The sequence below is a fragment of the Diadema antillarum genome, unplaced genomic scaffold, assembly GCF_040938485.1.
Source record: "Diadema antillarum isolate AM-2024a unplaced genomic scaffold, OU_Dant_1.0 scf00000071, whole genome shotgun sequence".
Lineage (NCBI taxonomy): Eukaryota > Metazoa > Echinodermata > Echinoidea > Diadematoida > Diadematidae > Diadema > Diadema antillarum.
Window position 1 is genome coordinate 5,678,478 of NW_027270960.1, and position 19,425 is coordinate 5,697,902.

Below are 19,425 nucleotides of genomic sequence, written 5' to 3' on the forward strand. Positions count from 1 at the left end.
TAAAATAGCGACAGTCATAACCTAATAATTCAGTTATCCATTCAATTTTCCCTTGATATGGAATGTTTGTTTTATAGTTTGTTGTTTTTTTAAGTCTGTTTCCTTTTTCCACTGTTTTTATAGTGATATTTGACTCACACCAACAAGCTTCATCTATAACTATGTGCTCACATTTTAGACTCCGTTCTTTTCAGAACAAAATAATTTTCCTCTACAGAGAGGCGGAAAATATTTCAGCTTATAACTTTGAAACAAATTGCAAACATTACAATAAAAATGAATGAAAACAATACAATCAAATTGTGCAACATCATAATTTGTCAAGATGTTTGACTCACACATGATACTGTACATAAAAACACAAAATGTGTACTAACTATGATCATATTATAATGTCACTGCTTGTACAAATTTTGACTGTGAATAGAAATGCTTACATTTGAGAAATATTGAATAATGTGTCTTTTGAGACTAGAAACATGACATGAAATGACTGAAATATCTCTGATCAGAGTGACAAAAAAAGAGTAGAATCATAGGGGACTGTTTTTATAGTGATATTTGACTCACACCAACAAGCTTCATCTATAACTATGTGCTCACATTTTAGACTCCGTTCTTTTCAGAACAAAATAATTTTCCTCTACAGAGAGGCGGAAAATATTTCAGCTTATAACTTTGAAACAAATTGCAAACATTACAATAAAAATGAATGAAAACAATACAATCAAATTGTGCAACATCATAATTTGTCAAGATGTTTGACTCACACATGATACTGTACATAAAAACACAAAATGTGTACTAACTATGATCATATTATAATGTCACTGCTTGTACAAATTTTGACTGTGAATAGAAATGCTTACATTTGAGAAATATTAAATAATGTGTCTTTTGAGACTAGAAACATGACATGAAATGACTGAAATATCTCTGATCAGAGTGACAAAAAAAGAGTAGAATCATAGGGGATTAAAAGAAGTGCCAGGAATGTTGAACAATTCAAATCTCAAACGACTGAATTAAAAAGAAAAGATTATTTTCCCTGTGATAATCTGAATTACAGTTTGCTAAGAAAATTCATATAAATGTTTTCTTTCTTCAAAATTAAATACTGTATGCATCAATATCATTATACAATTTTCAATGAAAAAAACAGATTAAAAGAAAGTTATTTGTCTTCCTAGGTAATACTCAAACAAAAAGTTATGGTTGAAGATGACAATATCACTGTGACAAATGGGAGTCCCATTGTAGTAAACAGGATTACACAAAATTTCATTAGAAAAAGAAGATTCTTCCAGGCTTAACTATCTTGCAATGATGAGGTTCCCAAGTAGTCTATGATACCTGAACTCCACATGGTCAGATTCTCAATACCTTGTCAAAAAATGTAAACCTGGTAGATTGTAAATTTCACGAGGTTGTTTTTGTTTTAATTCAATCAAATTTGACTAAATTTATGCATGTATTCGAGGAGCTGACAAACTATAAACGCATAAGACAGTAAAATTTTCCATCACAGAATGGCCTCGACTCACTACGACTTCGTTTAAAGACCAGAAACATGTTATCGCACCAGGGCCCTGCTTTATCAAAAGATAAAATTGATTGTAAATTCCCTTACCACAAAGGCTACCATAGACTTATGATAAAAATCAACTATATAATCAATTATAACTCTTCACAAAACTAGGCCTAGGAACAGCTGTAGCATTGATGGCCTTACAGACTGCTCACACACATGTTGAAATGCACTCTGTCATTTGTCATTTGCACACACACTCACAGAAAATAAAAGCCACACATCAACTTTTAAGTAAAACTTACATGTGTATCAGAGTTTGTGACCATATCTGTGAATACTCTCTGGGCTGGTAACACTAAAATATGGCTAATCTAAAATTTTTAATCTGTTTTTTCTTTTTTTGTACTTCATTCACTGATGAAAGAAGTCTTTTTCAAGTTTCTTCATTCAAGACGCAAAGGAAGGCAAGAGGGACCTGTTACAAATTCTTTTCATCCGACTACACAAAGAGATAAAAGAAAGAGTGAGAGCGAAAATGCAACACATCCTCATTTTCAAGCTCTGGACAAATGACCATCCACAGACATTTCAAATATCATGTACTGGTAGAAATAAATATAGCCATAGATATACAATGAAGATTTATGTGGGCATACAGTGATGAACTAAAATTACCGCCATACGAATAATAACAATCAATAATGACAAGTGATTTTAAGTATGAGTGAATTTCATTGTTACCCATACTTTGGAAATTACCAGTTTGAAATGCCCGTATTTTTCCAAAGTGTCTAGATATATTGCTGATCTCTTGAGATGAAAAGTGAATGATATGCTTAACAAGGCATGGGTAAGGATTGCACATTACAACTTTGGAGGACAGTTTCCCTCCTTGTCATGCACACTAGACACAAATTTTCACCTTCGCTGTATAGAGACATACTGTTTTAGGCAAGGACTGTTGGTGGCCAGATAATGTACTGCTGAATTCCTCCCTTCTGTTTTTATTAACTGACATCTTTATCAAATTGGTTTACTTTGTCTTTTATGTTCATATCATATGTACTATGTGTAAATGATACTCAATTTTACTTTATTATTTTATAATAATTTAATCCTGTTTATATTATGGACAACTAGAGTATGTGGATAAAGTGTAAGCACAGAAAATGTTCAATCTCTGTAATAATTTGTAATCTTTGTAATAATTCACATTATTCTCAAACTTCAGAGCAATCATCTCCTAAACAAGATAAATCATACACAGCTTATTATAAAGTCAAAATCTAAAGTCTGCTTTTGCCCATTTTCAGCCAGCTTACATATTTAAATTACCTCCATCACTAGCAGTGCTTTTATTTTTCAACTCTTTTTTTTTTTGCTTTTGATTTGCAGTGTTACAGATAGATTCCTAATTATATAATTTGTCATGTAAATGATCTCATAACATTTACCCATACACATACACTATGTTAAAGCAGACCCTGTTTCCCGCAATAATTAGTCACTCATAAGCACACCTAAGAAACTTAGAAACAGAAAGCATACAAGCATATAGGGAGAAAATAAACAAAGGGAAGTCACACACGTCAAACAAGCTTTGAATGTTCTTCAACAGGAGTTGCGACCACTCATTCAATCAAGTGAAAGGAAAAACAAGATTCTACATTCTCATACTCCATGATGGCCACTTGAATCACACTGTGGAATTGCATCGTAGTGTAATTACCACAGTACAATGTCTAATATGCTTTTCCATTATGCTGTACATCACATCTCCAAATTTTTCTCCCATTTACCTTTCAAGTTTAAAGTAGATTTCAACACCTTTCTTCAGCTGACTGTGGTGAGTAGATAACATCAGATTAGATAGAATGGCTCAAGTCTCATCAAAATTGGAAACTGTTACATTTTCACCTAACACAGAAATATTAGACAAAGTGATTATGTCTTCATCTCACAAGCCTACCAATCATACATACATACATTTTTTTTTTTCATGTATAAAATCGAAATTGTGCTTTTGGTTGATAATTTAGAAACACTGACCTCTTACACTCTCTAAAAATTATTGTAGCAAAGTAATTATAAGATTAAGAGTATGCCATGCTAGGATACATCCTACTTTCAGTGATTTCATGGCTAAAAAAAAAAATAGCAAAGATCAATTCATAGTTCGATGAGAAACTTTGCAGAACAATAATTATATCTTTATTTCAAGCAATTTGAGTTTACATGTACGTTTGTGACTGATATCGGGGATTTCTAAAGTCTTTGGGGAAACTTTAAAATTTCATAACTGTCTTAATTCAGATCCAATTATGATGAAACTTCACCATTCTGTTCAGTGTCTGAGTTCACTCCACATACAAAAGCTGACTTACATGTACATGTACATCTTTTAGCTGTCTTTAATGCGAGGGAACACTTGTGAATACAGTTTGCTGTCAGTGTCTTTACAAGGCATCAAACATTTCGTCAGAAACCAACTGTGCACGTGCAAGAACTGATCAGTTTCCATTACTAAATATCAGCCATCACTGTGAAAAATAAACTGCTTTATCGACTAGAGGAAAGATGGACATTTGCCCCGTTCTGTTTGCCTGAAAAAAAAACTTCCCAAAATAACATGGATGTACAGGTGGTTACCCCATTATCATATTTCAATTCATTACATGTATCACAATGCTTATCACTTTTTTCAAAGAGATTCCTGATCTTTCATTTTATTTATTCTAAAATCAGACTTTCATCTCATGCAAGAAGCACCTGAAAGGAAGAGCCCCCGTGAAAAAAAAAAGAGAAAAGGAAATAAATATTTTGATAAAATCAAAGTTAACATTGGAGACATGGCAGCAAAGTTTACTTCACTTAAACTTTGTGTTTCTTTAAAGATAAAAAAAGCCAAAAAGTACACCACTGACATACATGTAAGGATTGAGCAATGAAATCCAATATTTACATCTTTTAACTGCTATAAAAATACATTGTTATAACCACACACACATGCATACACACCCACCCACACACACACATAAAGACCATTCATGTAACAGCCTCCACAGTGATCTTTTCTTTTTTTCAGTCTCACATACCAATACCAATTTTGGCGATGTTATCATGATACCCAGGAACATATATTGTTTGGTTGTTTTGGGGCTTGCTTTTTTTTTTTTGGGGGGGGGGGGTTGGAAGGGAGGGGGTTCCAGTCAAGAAGAAACTAGAATTGTATAATTTCAGACATCAGTCTTTGGTGACCAAATTCAGCCTTTTTTTCTTCATTATCTTCTTTTTCAAAGATGAAATTTGTTATACTTAAAGCTATCTTAACGTTCTAATAAAGGCAAGGAACACTTGACAAAAAGAGACGACTCTGCATAGATTCCTGACATCATTGTCCTCCGTCCAGTCCATTTCTAGCACCTCTAGTCCCAAACCTTCTCACTCTGAACTACAAATCCACATCTTGTACTCAGCCTCAACCCCTATCAATCCTTTATAAGAAACCATATGGGAGATACGTAGACCAATATCAGATCACTCCTCTTAGATAAACCCTGCATGATGCTATTTCAGAACAAATATCGTGAGAAGAATGACACACTATACTTAAATGTGATAATTCACATCAGCCATTATGATTTCATCAACTTGTCGCCTTACAGTCCCATCCATTATAGAATGCAGCATTAATACACAAACATTTCACCATGACCATGGACACTAGAATGCCCTTAGCCATGAATGGAAGGCATTGCACACATTCTCCTAGAAGTCACATGATCAGGTAATATGTCACCTGACAATTGCAGGTTGTCTTCCTCAAGACTACACAGAATAATGCATACTGATTACCTGCTTACCATTGTGAATATTACATGCATATTATATATAGGGTATTGATAAATCGTTTTCTCAGTATAAGTTTGAATACAGCCAGCTTTTTTGCGCAACCTTGTAGGATACATGCAGACTGATCTTATCTAACATAAATATGGTATGAGCAAACTATAAAATGAATGAAATCTACAAGTACAAAATGACAGGTTCGGCATCTCTGCACACGGCTTGTATTCAGTGACTCGGTTGCAGCATCTTAGAAATCACTGTTACGTAATTCCTTGTATGGTTTGCGAAACTTTCACTGAAAATTTGTGATTTCAGTGAGTAGACATTTACTCTAACGTGGTGTGAAAACCATCAAGCTTTTATACTAATTCCTAACTCTTTTGTAAAATCAAGGTGTCACATATTTATAGAAAACTCCAGAAACATACATGGAATAACCATTTCTCACTCGAAATATTTCACTGTATTATTTAAGAATACAGTCAAACATTGCTGGTACATGAGGTGTGAACACAACCCATTGTTAACCCTATGGGGCATTCACACAGAAAGTTTAATGGTGTGCTTCAGCGGCAGAAGGGCGGGTGTAGTGGAAAAGCGAAGTGGCGTCAAGACTTCCAACATGGTCCAAGGCTTCTGCAAAGAGCTTGACAACCTGTTTTGTTGGAAGAGAATGAAGATGTGGGTATGAATTTTGCCCAACTCTTTTGTGTGAATGCAAACTACAAGGTGTACATTGACGACAACGATGGCAAATTTGGGCAAAGTGCTCAATTTCAGTACAAGGTGAATGTGGGTATCACGTATTATTCCCTATACTTTGTATGTGTACTGCTTTATATATAAGACAGGGCTCAGCACAAGTGAAGGCCTGGTGGCCCAGGGCCACTAAAAATTGATGTCGGGCCACCAAAAGAAAAATCTGATGGCCCACTCTGCCTACTAAAATCAAAAATACATTTTGATCTCTTTTACATTATGTTCACTTGTTAATTTTAAATTTCAAATTGATTTTCAGCAAATTGTTAAAAATCAAAACAAAAAGGGTCTTACTGTACCTGTTATTTAGAAGAATGCTTATAAATCTACCCACTTTTGATAAACAAGCTTTTTATGTAATGAAAATTGATTGGTTTTGTTTTTATTTACACTCAAATCTTCTACTTCTCAGCCAACGATTTCATGCCCTCTTGAGAAACACTAACAATGAAGAGTAAATATTAATGAAGAAGGAACAGAAAGAATTAAGATACAGCCACAAAACCAGATATCAGGTTTATAGGAATTTAAAGGGAAATGAATACCAAATAGAGTCTGTGCTTAATTATGTAATTTGAGGTTAATGCAGCAATATTAGTAGAACACATCAGGGAAGTTTGGGGAAAATTGGACAATCCATTCAAGTTTTATGAATTTTTAAGTTCTGGTGCAGCCATTGCGGGATGAGAAGACTACACCTTGTGATGTCAGGTATGTACAATGATATCAAGAAAATAAAGAGAAAATTCAACATATTTCCATTTTTCTAGCATAATGAATGAGCACTTGACTTACCTATTACAAAAAGCAGGGGGAATAATACATTACCCACAACATATGTCAGTAACAAATACACATAACGGGAGTGTGTACTTTTCCATCAAAAAATACATTTTGCGGAAGTTTCCTCACATTCTTTTTATATCTTCTCTCCCAATAATGACTGCACTGAAACTTTAAAACTTCATAACTTTTTACAGATGGTTCAATCTTCCTCAAACTTTACTGATGTGTTCTACTAATATTGCTACATTCACGCAATCCATTCACTCAATCCTTATGTATATTTGGGTTTCATTCCCTTTTTAAAGGTTAAAATGAGTCATTTCTCTTTCAATGTACTACCTAATGTCTTGGTCGAGTTTCCCCACCACCACCATCATCAACATTATGCCTTTGCCATGTAGTTACAATTTGGAAAGCAAACACCGTTGAAAAATAGCATACCCCATGAATTAGAAATGGCGCCCTCTACTGCCATACTTCACAGATGAGAAAAGCAGAATGCTATGCTTGTTAAACTTAAGATGGCCTAGCTCTCAATCAGAAACCATACCTAAAAGTTTGTCATGAGGGGCACGGCTGAGTCGATGGCAGCTCTGCGGATCAGGTAGTTATCCTTCACATACTTTGTGTTGTGATTTGGCAGGTTGATCACTAGATCAATATCGCCCTCGTAGATCAGTCTGGGAAAGGAAAGTGTTTTGAGAGGGATAGATACAAGCAAAGACATGAAATATATGTGTACAACTGTATATACAGCAAGAAAGAAGAAGATGGGATACTTCCAAGTCTAATAAGAATTTGAATTGAAGCCTCAGTCTTTTCGATCAATGGCTTTAATTAATTTCAAATTGTTTCTCTCACAGTTAACAATATGGTTTGCCAAAACCAATATAGTTTTATGGGTCCCCCCCCCCCCCCCCTGCATAAAAACACACAAATGAACAAAGAAATACACACACATTGACTTACAATGTACACGCACAAACACAAAAGACTGCTATGTGAGGCATAATTTCCCAGGCAGGAAAAAATAATAAGTAACAAGCAGGCACAGAGATACAACTTTATTATCTGGAGTCTGCAGCCTGCTAGATGCAGTGAATCACTATTGCTGATGGATGACAAATTAGGAGGCCACTGACCACAATAGACAGGTGACCATTATGTGCAAGATCTCTGACATATACTTTCTCTCTTACTAAAGTTGTAGTGGCAATTTGAAGTAGATGGTCCCTATTATACAGGATAAACTTTATTTGTTTGCAAACCTGAAATACATAAATTTGCACTATTATACACATCAATGAAAATCAAATTTTCAGTGCAGAGTTTCCAACCCCAAGCATCTCTAATTGCAAATTCTCACACCAGGTCCCCCTATAATAATAATAGTAATAAGGTCTTATTTACCCAGGGTAGCCTCTTCAGTGTTGCCACTGCTCTACCAGAGGGCCCTGCTATCATTATTACCCTAGCGTTGCCAGGTACCCATTTATACACCTGGGTCGAGAGGGACATTGTGGGTAAAAACATCTTGTCCAAGGACGTAAGCACTGGGCGGGATTCGATCTCGCGGTCCTCCGTTCGGGAGTCGTGAGTCTTATCCACTATGCCACAGCGCCCCCACCAGGTCCCCCTAGCAAACTAGAGACTCTGATCACACGTTTATGTGCACAACATCATTGGTTCACAGCCCACAATATAACGAGTTTGAAGCATGACATGCCTTGCAGTTGGGGTCCACGGCCCACTTCAGAACACTGAAGCTCTAGAGTTATAGAGGGACTCTGGCGCTTTCTCAGCCTTCAGTTTGAACATTGTATGTGACAGAACTAAAGCTGCAACAAACGCAAACAGAAGAAAACTGCATCACTTCAGTGATTCATCCCCAAGTTGAATTATCCTTCGGGTTTATGCCAGGTTCAAGTGTGTACTTGTGTGTCACACACAAACACACTGCTAATAATAGCTTCTGACCATCCAAGCATTGAGAATTTAGGGTTTCTTGGACAAACACTGAACTAGGGCTTTCTATAGCTCAGTCGGTAGAGCACAGGACTAGCATCCGGAGGTCTCGAGTTCAAATCCTGATGGAATCCCATTTTCTTTGCTCATTTTTCCATTGATAAAACTTAAAGGACAAGTCCACCTTCATATACATAAGGATTGAGAGAATGCAGCAATATTAGTAGAACACATCAGTGAAAGTTTGAGGAAAATTGGACAATCCGTTCAAAAGTTATGAATATCTTAAGTATCTGCGCAGTCTTTGCTGGAAGAGAAGACTACTACAGTGTATGATGTCACATGCGTACAACTATATTTTATAAGGAAAATAAAAAGAGAATTTCACCAAACTTGACTTTTTGAATAAAGTGTACAGTTCTTCGACTTGCTATACTGACGTAATTTAAGAGTAATATTATTCCCCCTACCTTCTGAAAGAGAGAAGTCGATTGTTCTTTTGTTATGCGAGAAAAATGGAAATATGTTGAATGTTCTTTGTTCTTTCTTTATATCGTTGTACTCATGTGACATCACAAGCTGTAGTAGTCTTTTCATCCAGCCGTGACTGAGCAGAATCTTCAAAAATTCATAACTTTTGAACGGATTGTCCGATTTTGCTCAAACTCTCACTGATGTGTTCTACTAATATTGCTGCATTCACTCAACCCACATGTCTATGAAGGTGAACTTGTCCTTTAAGATGGACGGGAAAGTTAAGCTAAATTTTACGCAGAAGACCACATATCTTAAAGCAGAAGACACACAGCTAGAGCAGGAGAAATTCAAACTCAAGAGGGAGAGTGGAAGATTTTGCAAAAATGGCCTCAAAACAGTAAAGCTCTAACCAAAAGTGGAAGAGTTGGGGCCTCTGTCACTGTACATTTTTACTTGCTGCTGTTTGCGAGACATGAAGGAAAAAAAAAACACACAACAACAACAACAATAGGCAGGGGTACTCCAATGTCCATTCCTGTCTGTGCCTGGGTCATTTGTTCACAGTCCCATGCCAGACTTACTTGGTGGCCATTGGAGCATCGCTCTCTTCATGCAAATCCACCAGGGGCCAGCCGACAGTTGTTGCCGGGATGTTGTGAGCATTGAGGTACTCGGCAGTTGCTTCTGTTGCATACAACTGGATGGTGGAAGATGATATGCATGTGGAATAAGACAGTAAATTTACAAATCAATAACATATAACACTGGATGAGAATTCTAAAATAATAGAATAAAAATGTTTAAATTGGCAGCCATTTTTTACCACCTCATTTTTGTTGCAAACTTTGGGAATGGTTTAACCCTGATTAGGCAGAGCTTTTCGGCTATGCTGTAAGGCAAGGAGGAGGCAGATTCCGCCAACCCCCCAACCCCCCAACCCCCCCCCCCCCCCCCCGGCCTTCTCGCATTGCAGAATTACTGCGTGAAGGGTCAAAGGGGAGCAGATTCCCCTCCCCCCCCCCCCAGTAGTTATGGAAAATACGCCCATGCATACTATTACTATGTCATACAACATGAGCTCTTCTAGTATAAAATGGTGATATCAAATCTATTTACACATCATATGTCTGGTTTTACTGAGCCAGGCATCCTGTGCAAAAATATACCTAAAGAAGTTCACAGACACAAGGATATGCTCACATTCACAACAATAATTTAACTGTGAGAATATCACTGATGGATCAGTTGGTTTTACTAATCACATGATGGGGCAAGCAGGAATGTCAACAAATGTTACTACGAGGGAGGTCAATGAAAAATACTCTAACAATTCAGGTATCCAGCTAATCAGACTGCCTAGATTCGAAAAAGATTTGAAAACAAGCAAACAAACAAACAAAATATGACTGCCCAGTTCAAAATCACAAAAAGGAAACCAATATGAGTTTAAACTTTTCTATGCAGTTTGAAAGAGCAAGCTCTACGCTTTGAAATGATACAAAAAATTGTTAAAATTGGACCGTCCTGGCATTTAAAAAAACAAAAAATGATTGAAATAATAAAGAGAGAGGAGGTGCAGTTTCAGAGATAAGGGAGAAAAGGGAATTTAAAGATTATGGTCACTCAGAAGTGCTGGGCAGAAACATCAGTTTTCCACCGCTGAAATGAGGAATGTTCGCGTGCATTCTAATTTTGCAAATTTCGCGAGCGCCAAGATTCGCGAAATTAAAATGCATGCTAAATTTTTTGTCTGCACTTTATCCATTGAACGCCAGTGGCAATTTGCAAAAATTTCATGCCACGAAAAAGGCCGTCGGCTCCAATTCGCTAAAATTTCGTGACGCGAATATATCATGTTTTACAGTAGCTGTCCCAAAATATATAGTCCAGAAAAACTGCTGGAAAAACATACCTCATTCCAGTCAGTTTCCTTCTGTTTGCATTTCAAAAATACTTCAGTTACAATTTTGTTTTAAGATGCCAAATTTTGACAGTAGGTAGAGAAAAATTACTCTGCCAAGTAAGACAAAATCAATAAATTTGGGTCAGACAAACTTAAGAAATTTGAGTCAGTCAACTCAAATGACACAGTTTGGTCAATTAAAAAGAATCCTAATCTGTGGCTTTTTGTGAATTTTGAGCTGGGTGGTCACACATGACCACAGAGGTCTCATCCAGGACTTGCTGACTCACATCGTATCCCATCTGGTGGAAGCGCATGGCGGTCGGGAGGAACTCTGCCTGGAAGGTCTTTTGGATGCCAATCATGACACCCTTCTTTGGGATCTTGAACCCAGTGGAGAGGAGGGCTTTGAGGAAAGCTGTCTGGACGTTGGGTCCGAAGCACGCCACCTGTTGACCAAAAAAAAAAGGCATTTTATTCAGGCACTATTGTTAAAGCCAGAATGTTTTCCCCTTGGCAATGATTGAAATGCTAACACAGATTGATATTGTGTGTTGTTTCTCGCGTCTTCACCAGTGTACCTTCAACCTCCAGCTCACTGCCGCCCCTATACTGTCACTATATGCATTCCTTATACTGTCCTAACATTGTATGTTGCTTCCCTCCTTTGCTCTTTCAAGGGTCTTCTTTACAACAAACAACATTCCTTTTAAGGACTACACACACTTGGTGTTTCTGTAAACCTCTTTCCCTCTAGTCTCATATTGTGGAAAATTATGGTTGAAAAATAGATGCTACAAGTATGCGCTTGTAAAAGGGGGGCAATCTGTGACCCGATTTACCTTTAGAGTCACTTGATACCATACACAGCAGTATTGGAATAAATCACGATTCAGTAAATATTGCATTGCTACATTGAAACTTATCCTAAGATTTCTCTGATAGTGACAGATTGATTCTAAAAACTTCTGTATGCTGGAGTGTTTCATTACTCATTTGAACATTATCATACAGCTAAGACAGCAAAGTTCAACAATTTCTGAACTGTGCCACCATATCATTCAAGGATTTCCTTTTAAGTGTCTGCATGTCTTCCTAAATCCAGAACATAAATGAGACCCCTACCCCTCTTTCTATGAGAAGATGATGAACATAGAGATTTAATGAAAAACTGAAAGCCAGAAATTACTTTCCTGATCAATTCATGACAATGCATCCAGTATTGCAAAAACTTCTCATCTATTCATAGCAGTCATTTTTGAATAACAGCATCATTATTGATATATATCATATTGCATCAAACATAACTGAATGATTTCTAATAAATATTGAATTACCGGGGGAAAATAGAAATATAAAATGTCTGACTCACTTCTCCGGTTGAGGCCATTTCGCACCTGAGCAAAGGGTCCGCATCCCTCAACCTTGGCCAGGAGAACATGGGCGCCTATAAAAGTAATCAACATGCACAGAGAACATGAAAATATCATCATAATGCTAAGTACTGCTATACGCCATATATTTCGCGAGTCTAAATTTTCGCGAATCGGGAATTCCCAACGATTTCGCGAGTGGTTAAATTCGCGATCATGGAGTCCTGTACTGAACGGAGAAGTGTATATGCGTACGTCACATTCACATCGGGGTCAGAGTCAATATTTTCGCATGTCTTTAATTTCGCGAATAGCACCTGACTCGCGAAATATTCGGCGTATACAGTAGATGTACAATTGTACCTGGTATCAATGTCTCCCCTATCTAAATACTTTTACACATTAAAGCCCTTCTTGTTGGCAAACACTCAACAAAATTATGTGAAAGTACAACTATTTACAAATGTACAGTAATGCCAGAAACCTTGAGAAAGACTTTGTGTATAAATTGCTCCCTCTGAGAACATAAAGCACAATTTTGCACCATGTTTTTTACTCTAATAAATTGAGTAAATGCAGATGAACAGAAAGACTGAAGTTTCATCAAAATCAGATGCAAAACAAGACATATACAGAATTTTACATGGTACATTTTTACCAAACAGTGTACTATATCCTCCCCGAGGTGACAAGACCTCATATCGCAAAATAATTACCTTTCAGAGCAAAAAAAAAAAAAAATATTTTTGCACCATTTTTTTTAAAATAAGCTAATATTACAGGTGCATAAACAAACACATGCACACGCATACACACAATCAAAGCCATCCATCTGCACACATAAATAACTTACACTCACACCATATGTATACATAAACACAAACACAAACACACACACACACACACACACAAATCACGTACAAGCTGCAGGGACACATTTGAACAATAACTGTGAACATGTTCAGACTGTTATATCACTTTCTATTCTCCTATCTCCTAAGATGTCTGGATACTTGCGGTTAGACGCCCATATCATACACCATATATATATATATATATATATATATATATATATATATTTATAATTTCCCCTAATTAGGTCTCCCTCAAGTTTAAATAGCTGACCAACTAAACATGAAAGGTCTACTACATATTTGTTTCTCGTTAGTTGTAATTCTATCACTCCCCTGCTTTTGTTTTCCAGTAAAGATTATATGACATGAAGTCTTTCACTAAGAATTGATTTACATGATGCCGTAGGATAACGCTTTGTAATATTCCTTCTTCATTTACATGCACTTATCAAACACTACATCTTTCCATGTTCGCTTGTTGGAAAGAATGCAGAAATCATATCAAATCTTGTCACAACTTCCTGGCGTATCTAGGGGGGGGAGGCAAGGGGGGCACGTGCCCCGGGCGTCACTCCCCGGGGGCGCCAAAAACGGAAAAACGGGGGGGGGGAACGAAGAAGAAGAAAAAAAAAGAAGAAAAAGAAAAAAAAAAGAAGAAGAAAAAGAAAAAGAAGAAGAAGAAGAAGAAGACTGCAATTTTTTCGTTCTGAAGCGGGGGGGGGGGCGCAAAAAAAAATCCCAAATCAAACAAGATCAAGAACAAAACGTAATGATGACGCGGAAATATACAAATTTCGGCTCACTCGCTCGTACTAATTTAGAGTATTTTTTCAAGTCCCCAGTTTGTTAGTATAAGTCGTTATTTTTAAGGTAGTCACTGTATCTTGATTTGAAGAAATGACAAAAATTCCATGTTTTGTAAGGTGAAATACAAAAATTTTCGGCTCGCTCGCTGCGCTCGCTCGCCAAAATTTATATATATAAAAAAGTAAAGAACAAAACGTGATGATGACGCGGAAATATACAAATTTCGGCTCACTCACGCGTACTTATTTAAAGTATTTTTAAGTCCTCAGTTTGTTGGTATAAACCGTTATCTATAAGGCCGTCACTATATCTAATTGTAAGATTGAATGACCAAAAAATGACAAGAATTCCATGTTTTGTAGGCTGAAATACAAAAATTTTCGGCTTGCTCGCTGCGCTCGCTCGCCAAAATTTATATAAAAGAAAAAGAAGATAAGAACAAAACGTGATAATGACGCGGAAAAATGACAATGTATACCTTGGTATAAATTGTGTTCACACATGGCACTTTATATTTAGCAGGCAAAATGTTACACAGAGCAGCGACTGCAATTTCTTTCATTCTGAAACAATCGCCGAATCAAACGAGGACGCCAACGGTTTCGAACGCACGGGGGGGGGGGGGGGGGTGGGGGGCAAAAAAAAATCAAACCAGATAAGAACAAAACGTAATGATGACGCGGAAATATACACATTTCGGCTCACTTGCTCGTACTAATTTAGAGTATTTTTTCAAGTCCTCGGTTTGTTGGTATAAATCGTTATCTATAAGGCCGTCACTATCTTGATTAGAATTGTAAGATTTAATAACCAAAAATTGACAAGAATTCAATTTTCTGTAAGCTGAAATACAAAAATTTTCGCTGCGCTCGCTCACCAAAATTTATAAAAATTTATCATATTTAAATCACCCTCAAAAGACACCTTTTAAATGCTTGAAAAGCATATCATGTGGACTTTTTTTTTAAAGACCCTAGCTGGATGGGGTTGGGGTTGAACACTTTATCAGGAATTCGGGGCGCAATTTTCGCACTTGCCCCGTGCGCCGTTTCCCCTAGATACGCCACTGTAATCCCCCCTAGTTTGTACATATACACACATGCACAAGACAAAAATGAAAATCATGATTGAGATCTTTAATCTAGCAACTACAACCCTTTCACTCAAGAAAATCCTTTTTGCTGGGTTTTTGCAACACAATCAAAATTGGATGCAAAGAATGAACCCAAAAAATTTGTCAACTGAAATCATGTGAGGTCATGACATCAAGTTATTTTCATTTGTTTATCCAAATGCCCTAACTACATATAAGGATTTCCTGTCAGATGTAAAACTTTAAAATCTCTCTACTTTTTATTTCAAACTTACAAGTTGTAGGTCCAGTTTTGATAAAGTTCTGTATTTCCAATTGTTTGATTTTCAATCAATCTATCAATGCAAACTTGGATAATATGTGATGTTACACCTCACACCAGATAAAATCTTCCTTTCATCATGTGATTATACTTGCATACTTGAAAAAAGGAGTTTGAAAGTAATAAGCGCATGCAAATCTGTATGACTGATCCATAAGACTGAAAGAAGATGACTTTAAAGGATAAGTCTGTCACAGGGGGATTTCCTCTGAATGTGGGGAACGAAAGTCCTCCCTGCGACTGGGATCTTTTCTTATATAGTCAAAGGTTGACTTTCTCAAAATGCAGCAGATTGTTAGCAGACCATTCATTCAATCAACTCTTTCGACTTGCGCAACTAAAGAGCCTCGAAATAAGTAGCCAATCACACAGTATTCTTACAATATAATTACAATCAATGAGATTTATTATACTAGTCCGAAGCTGTGATGGTTTACAATAATAACGTATTACAAACTTGAGTACAGATATCCAATTCCACTTGGTCTTGAGCTTGGTTGCTCTGCTCGTTGGTTTCTTCTATAGAAGCTCTCATGCTTGGTTGCTCTAGGTTGTCGACGATGCCCTGCCTGAAGTAGCAGGTCGTCTCCCCTTTCTGGTCGTTGGCTTCCCAACTTTGGTCCTTGTCTGAACCCTGAACTGTGGTCCTCTCTGGAACCCTAAACCGTGGCTCTCTCTCTCTCTCTCTCTCTCTCTGGAACCCTAAACTTGGTCCTCGCTGGAACCCTAAACACCCTGTTAATTTAATAACATGATACCTCCCTTAGGATTTGTGGTCTTTGGTTATTCCTGATTTTATTCATATAACTTAAACAAAACACATCTATATTCCATCCTATTAACCACACATAATTTCCATTAAAATATTTCACAATGTATCATTATCTTGAACGTTGAGTAGGGGATGATTAATCAGCCCATTAAAATCTAAGCGTTGTTCTAGATCTCTATTTCTTTCACAATGCAATTAAAATTAGGTATGACATACAAACATCACACATACATGCCATATCAGGAATTACATAGAAACTTACAATGCACAACAACTTTCAAAGAAATGGTCAGGTACTTACAACAGTTGTTGGTGTTTAAACTCGAATCCTCCTAGATTCTCTTCTGGACGATCAGGCTGTCCAAGCCAAAATGCAACAATCCCTGAATCACACTGATTCCAATTAACACTCTGCTACTCTCTAACTTTGCAATCTCGAAGTACCGTAGCCTGGTCCTGAGTGTTCCGCAAATTATATGGCATCTGAATTTTGTGCCTAAACATTGCATATTTATACATTTGTTGGACCATAGGTCTCCATGTAAAACAATTTAAATGAAGTGACTTCCTGGAAAGATTTTACAGAATTTCTGCCCCCTTTTCTTATTGGTTGGCGTTTTCTGCCTGTCAAAACTTTCCCGAGTATCTCATTTTGCATTGGTCAAGCCTCCGCTTAATGTCATCTCTTCCTGTCCACGGAAACCAAAATTCTTTGAAATGGTCCTGTTTTGACCTAGCTAGAAACTTGTGTTTGACGTCGTGAATGACGTCCACATTCCAGATAGTATATGAGACATACTATCAGGGATACCCTTTCCTCGTATTTCGACGTCACATTATAGGGTCTACTCATCCTAAAGACATTTAACTCAAAATCACTGACTTTTACTTCCATTGTTTATCGCAAAATCTCCTTATTTGTTCATGTTGATGCAGGCTTTTGTTTTTAAAGTTGCACTGCATTTCTATTCTGACAATCACAGTAATATCGGTTTCTTACATGATCTACATGATGAACATTGATAAAATGAGACAAATTATTACGTGACAAATACAAAATATGTCATATCATGACAAAGTTCATCCTTCATATACATGTGGATCGAGTGAATGCAACAATATTAGTAGAACAAATTAGTGAATGTTTGGGGAAAATCAGACAATCTGTTCAAAAGTTTTGAATCTTTAAAGTATCTGCTCAGTCACTTCTGGATGAGGAGACTATACAACAGTTGATGATGTCACATGACTAGAACGAAAATAAGGAAAATGCATAATACAAAGAGAATTTCACAAAATTCTATTTTTTTTGTTGTTGAAATAAGTGTAAATTTCCTTGACTTGTCATTGACATACCCTGTATGTTAAGGATAATATTATATTGCTGCATTCACTCAATTCACATGTCTATGAAGGTGGACTTGTCATAAGTCAGCGAGTCATACCTTGATTCCCACGTAACCCTTGGATCCGCCCCTGCTGCAAAACCACAAAATCGTAAAGATTAGACAATCAGACAATCCAAGTCACGTGACACCGAACCCAAACCCAAATGCAACTGCCGCCAAAAAGACCAATGCCCGTTGAGATCGAGGAAGATGCATGGAAACGGCTGTTGTAAGGCAAAACCGTCAAGCATGACAACGAGGAAAAGTGCTACTACGGACTGGCGGGGGTACCTTCACAGACAGATATAGGAACCATGTTAAATCCATCAAGAACGAGAAATACAAAAACGAAACCCAACTCTCAAAATACATCTGGAGCCTGAAAGACAAACGCGCAAACTTCACACTGACATGGGACATCCAAAAAAAAAAAGTCAAACTTAACTCTAAGAAGGAGTGGCCTGTGCAACCTCTGCCTCGATGAGAAGGCCATCATCATCCAAAACAAAAATGCACTTAATAAAAGGTCCGAACTTATATCCAAATGCAGACACCGGAACAGAAAAACCATAATAGATAAGTTTTATATCCAAACTGCATCAACCAACGATCAACAATGACCAATTAGATCTAAAATGTACTAAGTTTCGAACGTATAAGGGTATCTTTAGGCCTAATCAAAAACTTTGAGCCGTGGAAACACCGGGGAACACATTTGTTTTTTTTTTGTTTTTTTTTTTTCTTCTGAAAAACACATATATGTTCTTGAAATCCTTGCATCTGATTGGCCGAGAGCAAATTTACCCGACAAATTTGCCGGACGAACCGCTGCAGGAAATGCCCCCCCCCCCCCCCCCCCCGATGTGCAAGATACCTATCACCAAAGAGGATAGAAGAGGTATAGCTTCTGTACTCTTTGCTTATCACTGAGACAGACTGACACAGCCTGGAAACTTGAGCGAGCGCCATCGGGATCACGCATAAGTTCGTCGTGTGACCGCGCAGCACGTACATTTACTGTACCTTGAGACAAAAAGGTAATAAAAATCATTCTGTAAAGGATTCTGAGAGTGGTAAAGATCAAATAGTGCCATGAGTAAAACGCCCTTTGGACCAAAGTGCATACAGCTTCTACGCTCTTTGCTTTGGACCAATACTGAGCAGTATTTTGGACCTTGGACGGACGACGCGACGACTGAATTCATTTACAGTTACTGTAGGGCCTATGTGATAATAACGCGCTTCAACCTTCTCAGTGGGATAACCCTGCGGCAGCACTGTCAATAAAACGCTTCATTATATGGATTTTCCTGTACTTTGCAAACTCAGATGCCATCATTTTCCAAATTTCACGATCATTTTGGTGGTTTTTCTTTTCTTTTCTTTTTTGTGTGCTGGGACCCGAAAACGTTGCTCGGTTCCGAGTGCTTTTGGCAGTGGACCACCATACTACTAATACTATACACAGTAGCTACTCAGACTCGATCAACGGAGAGAATTCACCACGTCGATTCTACTGCCATCCCTGTGGGCCTACTAGTATTCT

General features: G+C 37.2%; 1 protein-coding gene across 1 annotated transcript; it reads right to left on the reverse strand.

Moving 5' to 3' along the window:
* Positions 1-7,475: 7,475 nt before the first annotated feature.
* LOC139716999 (carbamoyl-phosphate synthase [ammonia], mitochondrial-like) lies at positions 7,476-17,950 on the reverse strand. Its single transcript, XM_071628516.1, has 5 exons — positions 17,937-17,950; positions 12,643-12,717; positions 11,561-11,719; positions 9,949-10,064; positions 7,476-7,605 (listed from the first exon to the last, which is right to left on the reverse strand). The coding sequence occupies exons 2-5, from the start codon at positions 12,709-12,711 to the stop codon at positions 7,476-7,478; spliced, it is 474 nt and encodes a 157-aa protein (XP_071484617.1). The 5' UTR covers positions 12,712-12,717; positions 17,937-17,950.
* Positions 17,951-19,425: the final 1,475 nt, after the last annotated feature.

Bases quoted from the DNA above. Each gene is read 5' to 3' on its own strand.
- LOC139716999 (XM_071628516.1), bottom strand. From the start codon at position 12,711: ATGTTCTCCTGGCCAAGGTTGAGGGATGCGGACCCTTTGCTCAGGTGC. The intron at 11,720-12,642 runs GTGAGTCAGACA...TTTGGTCAACAG, and splicing joins AAATGGCCTCAACCGGAGAA to GTGGCGTGCTTCGGACCCAA. The intron at 10,065-11,560 runs GTGAGTCAGCAA...TCCACCATCCAG, and splicing joins TCCACCAGATGGGATACGAT to TTGTATGCAACAGAAGCAAC.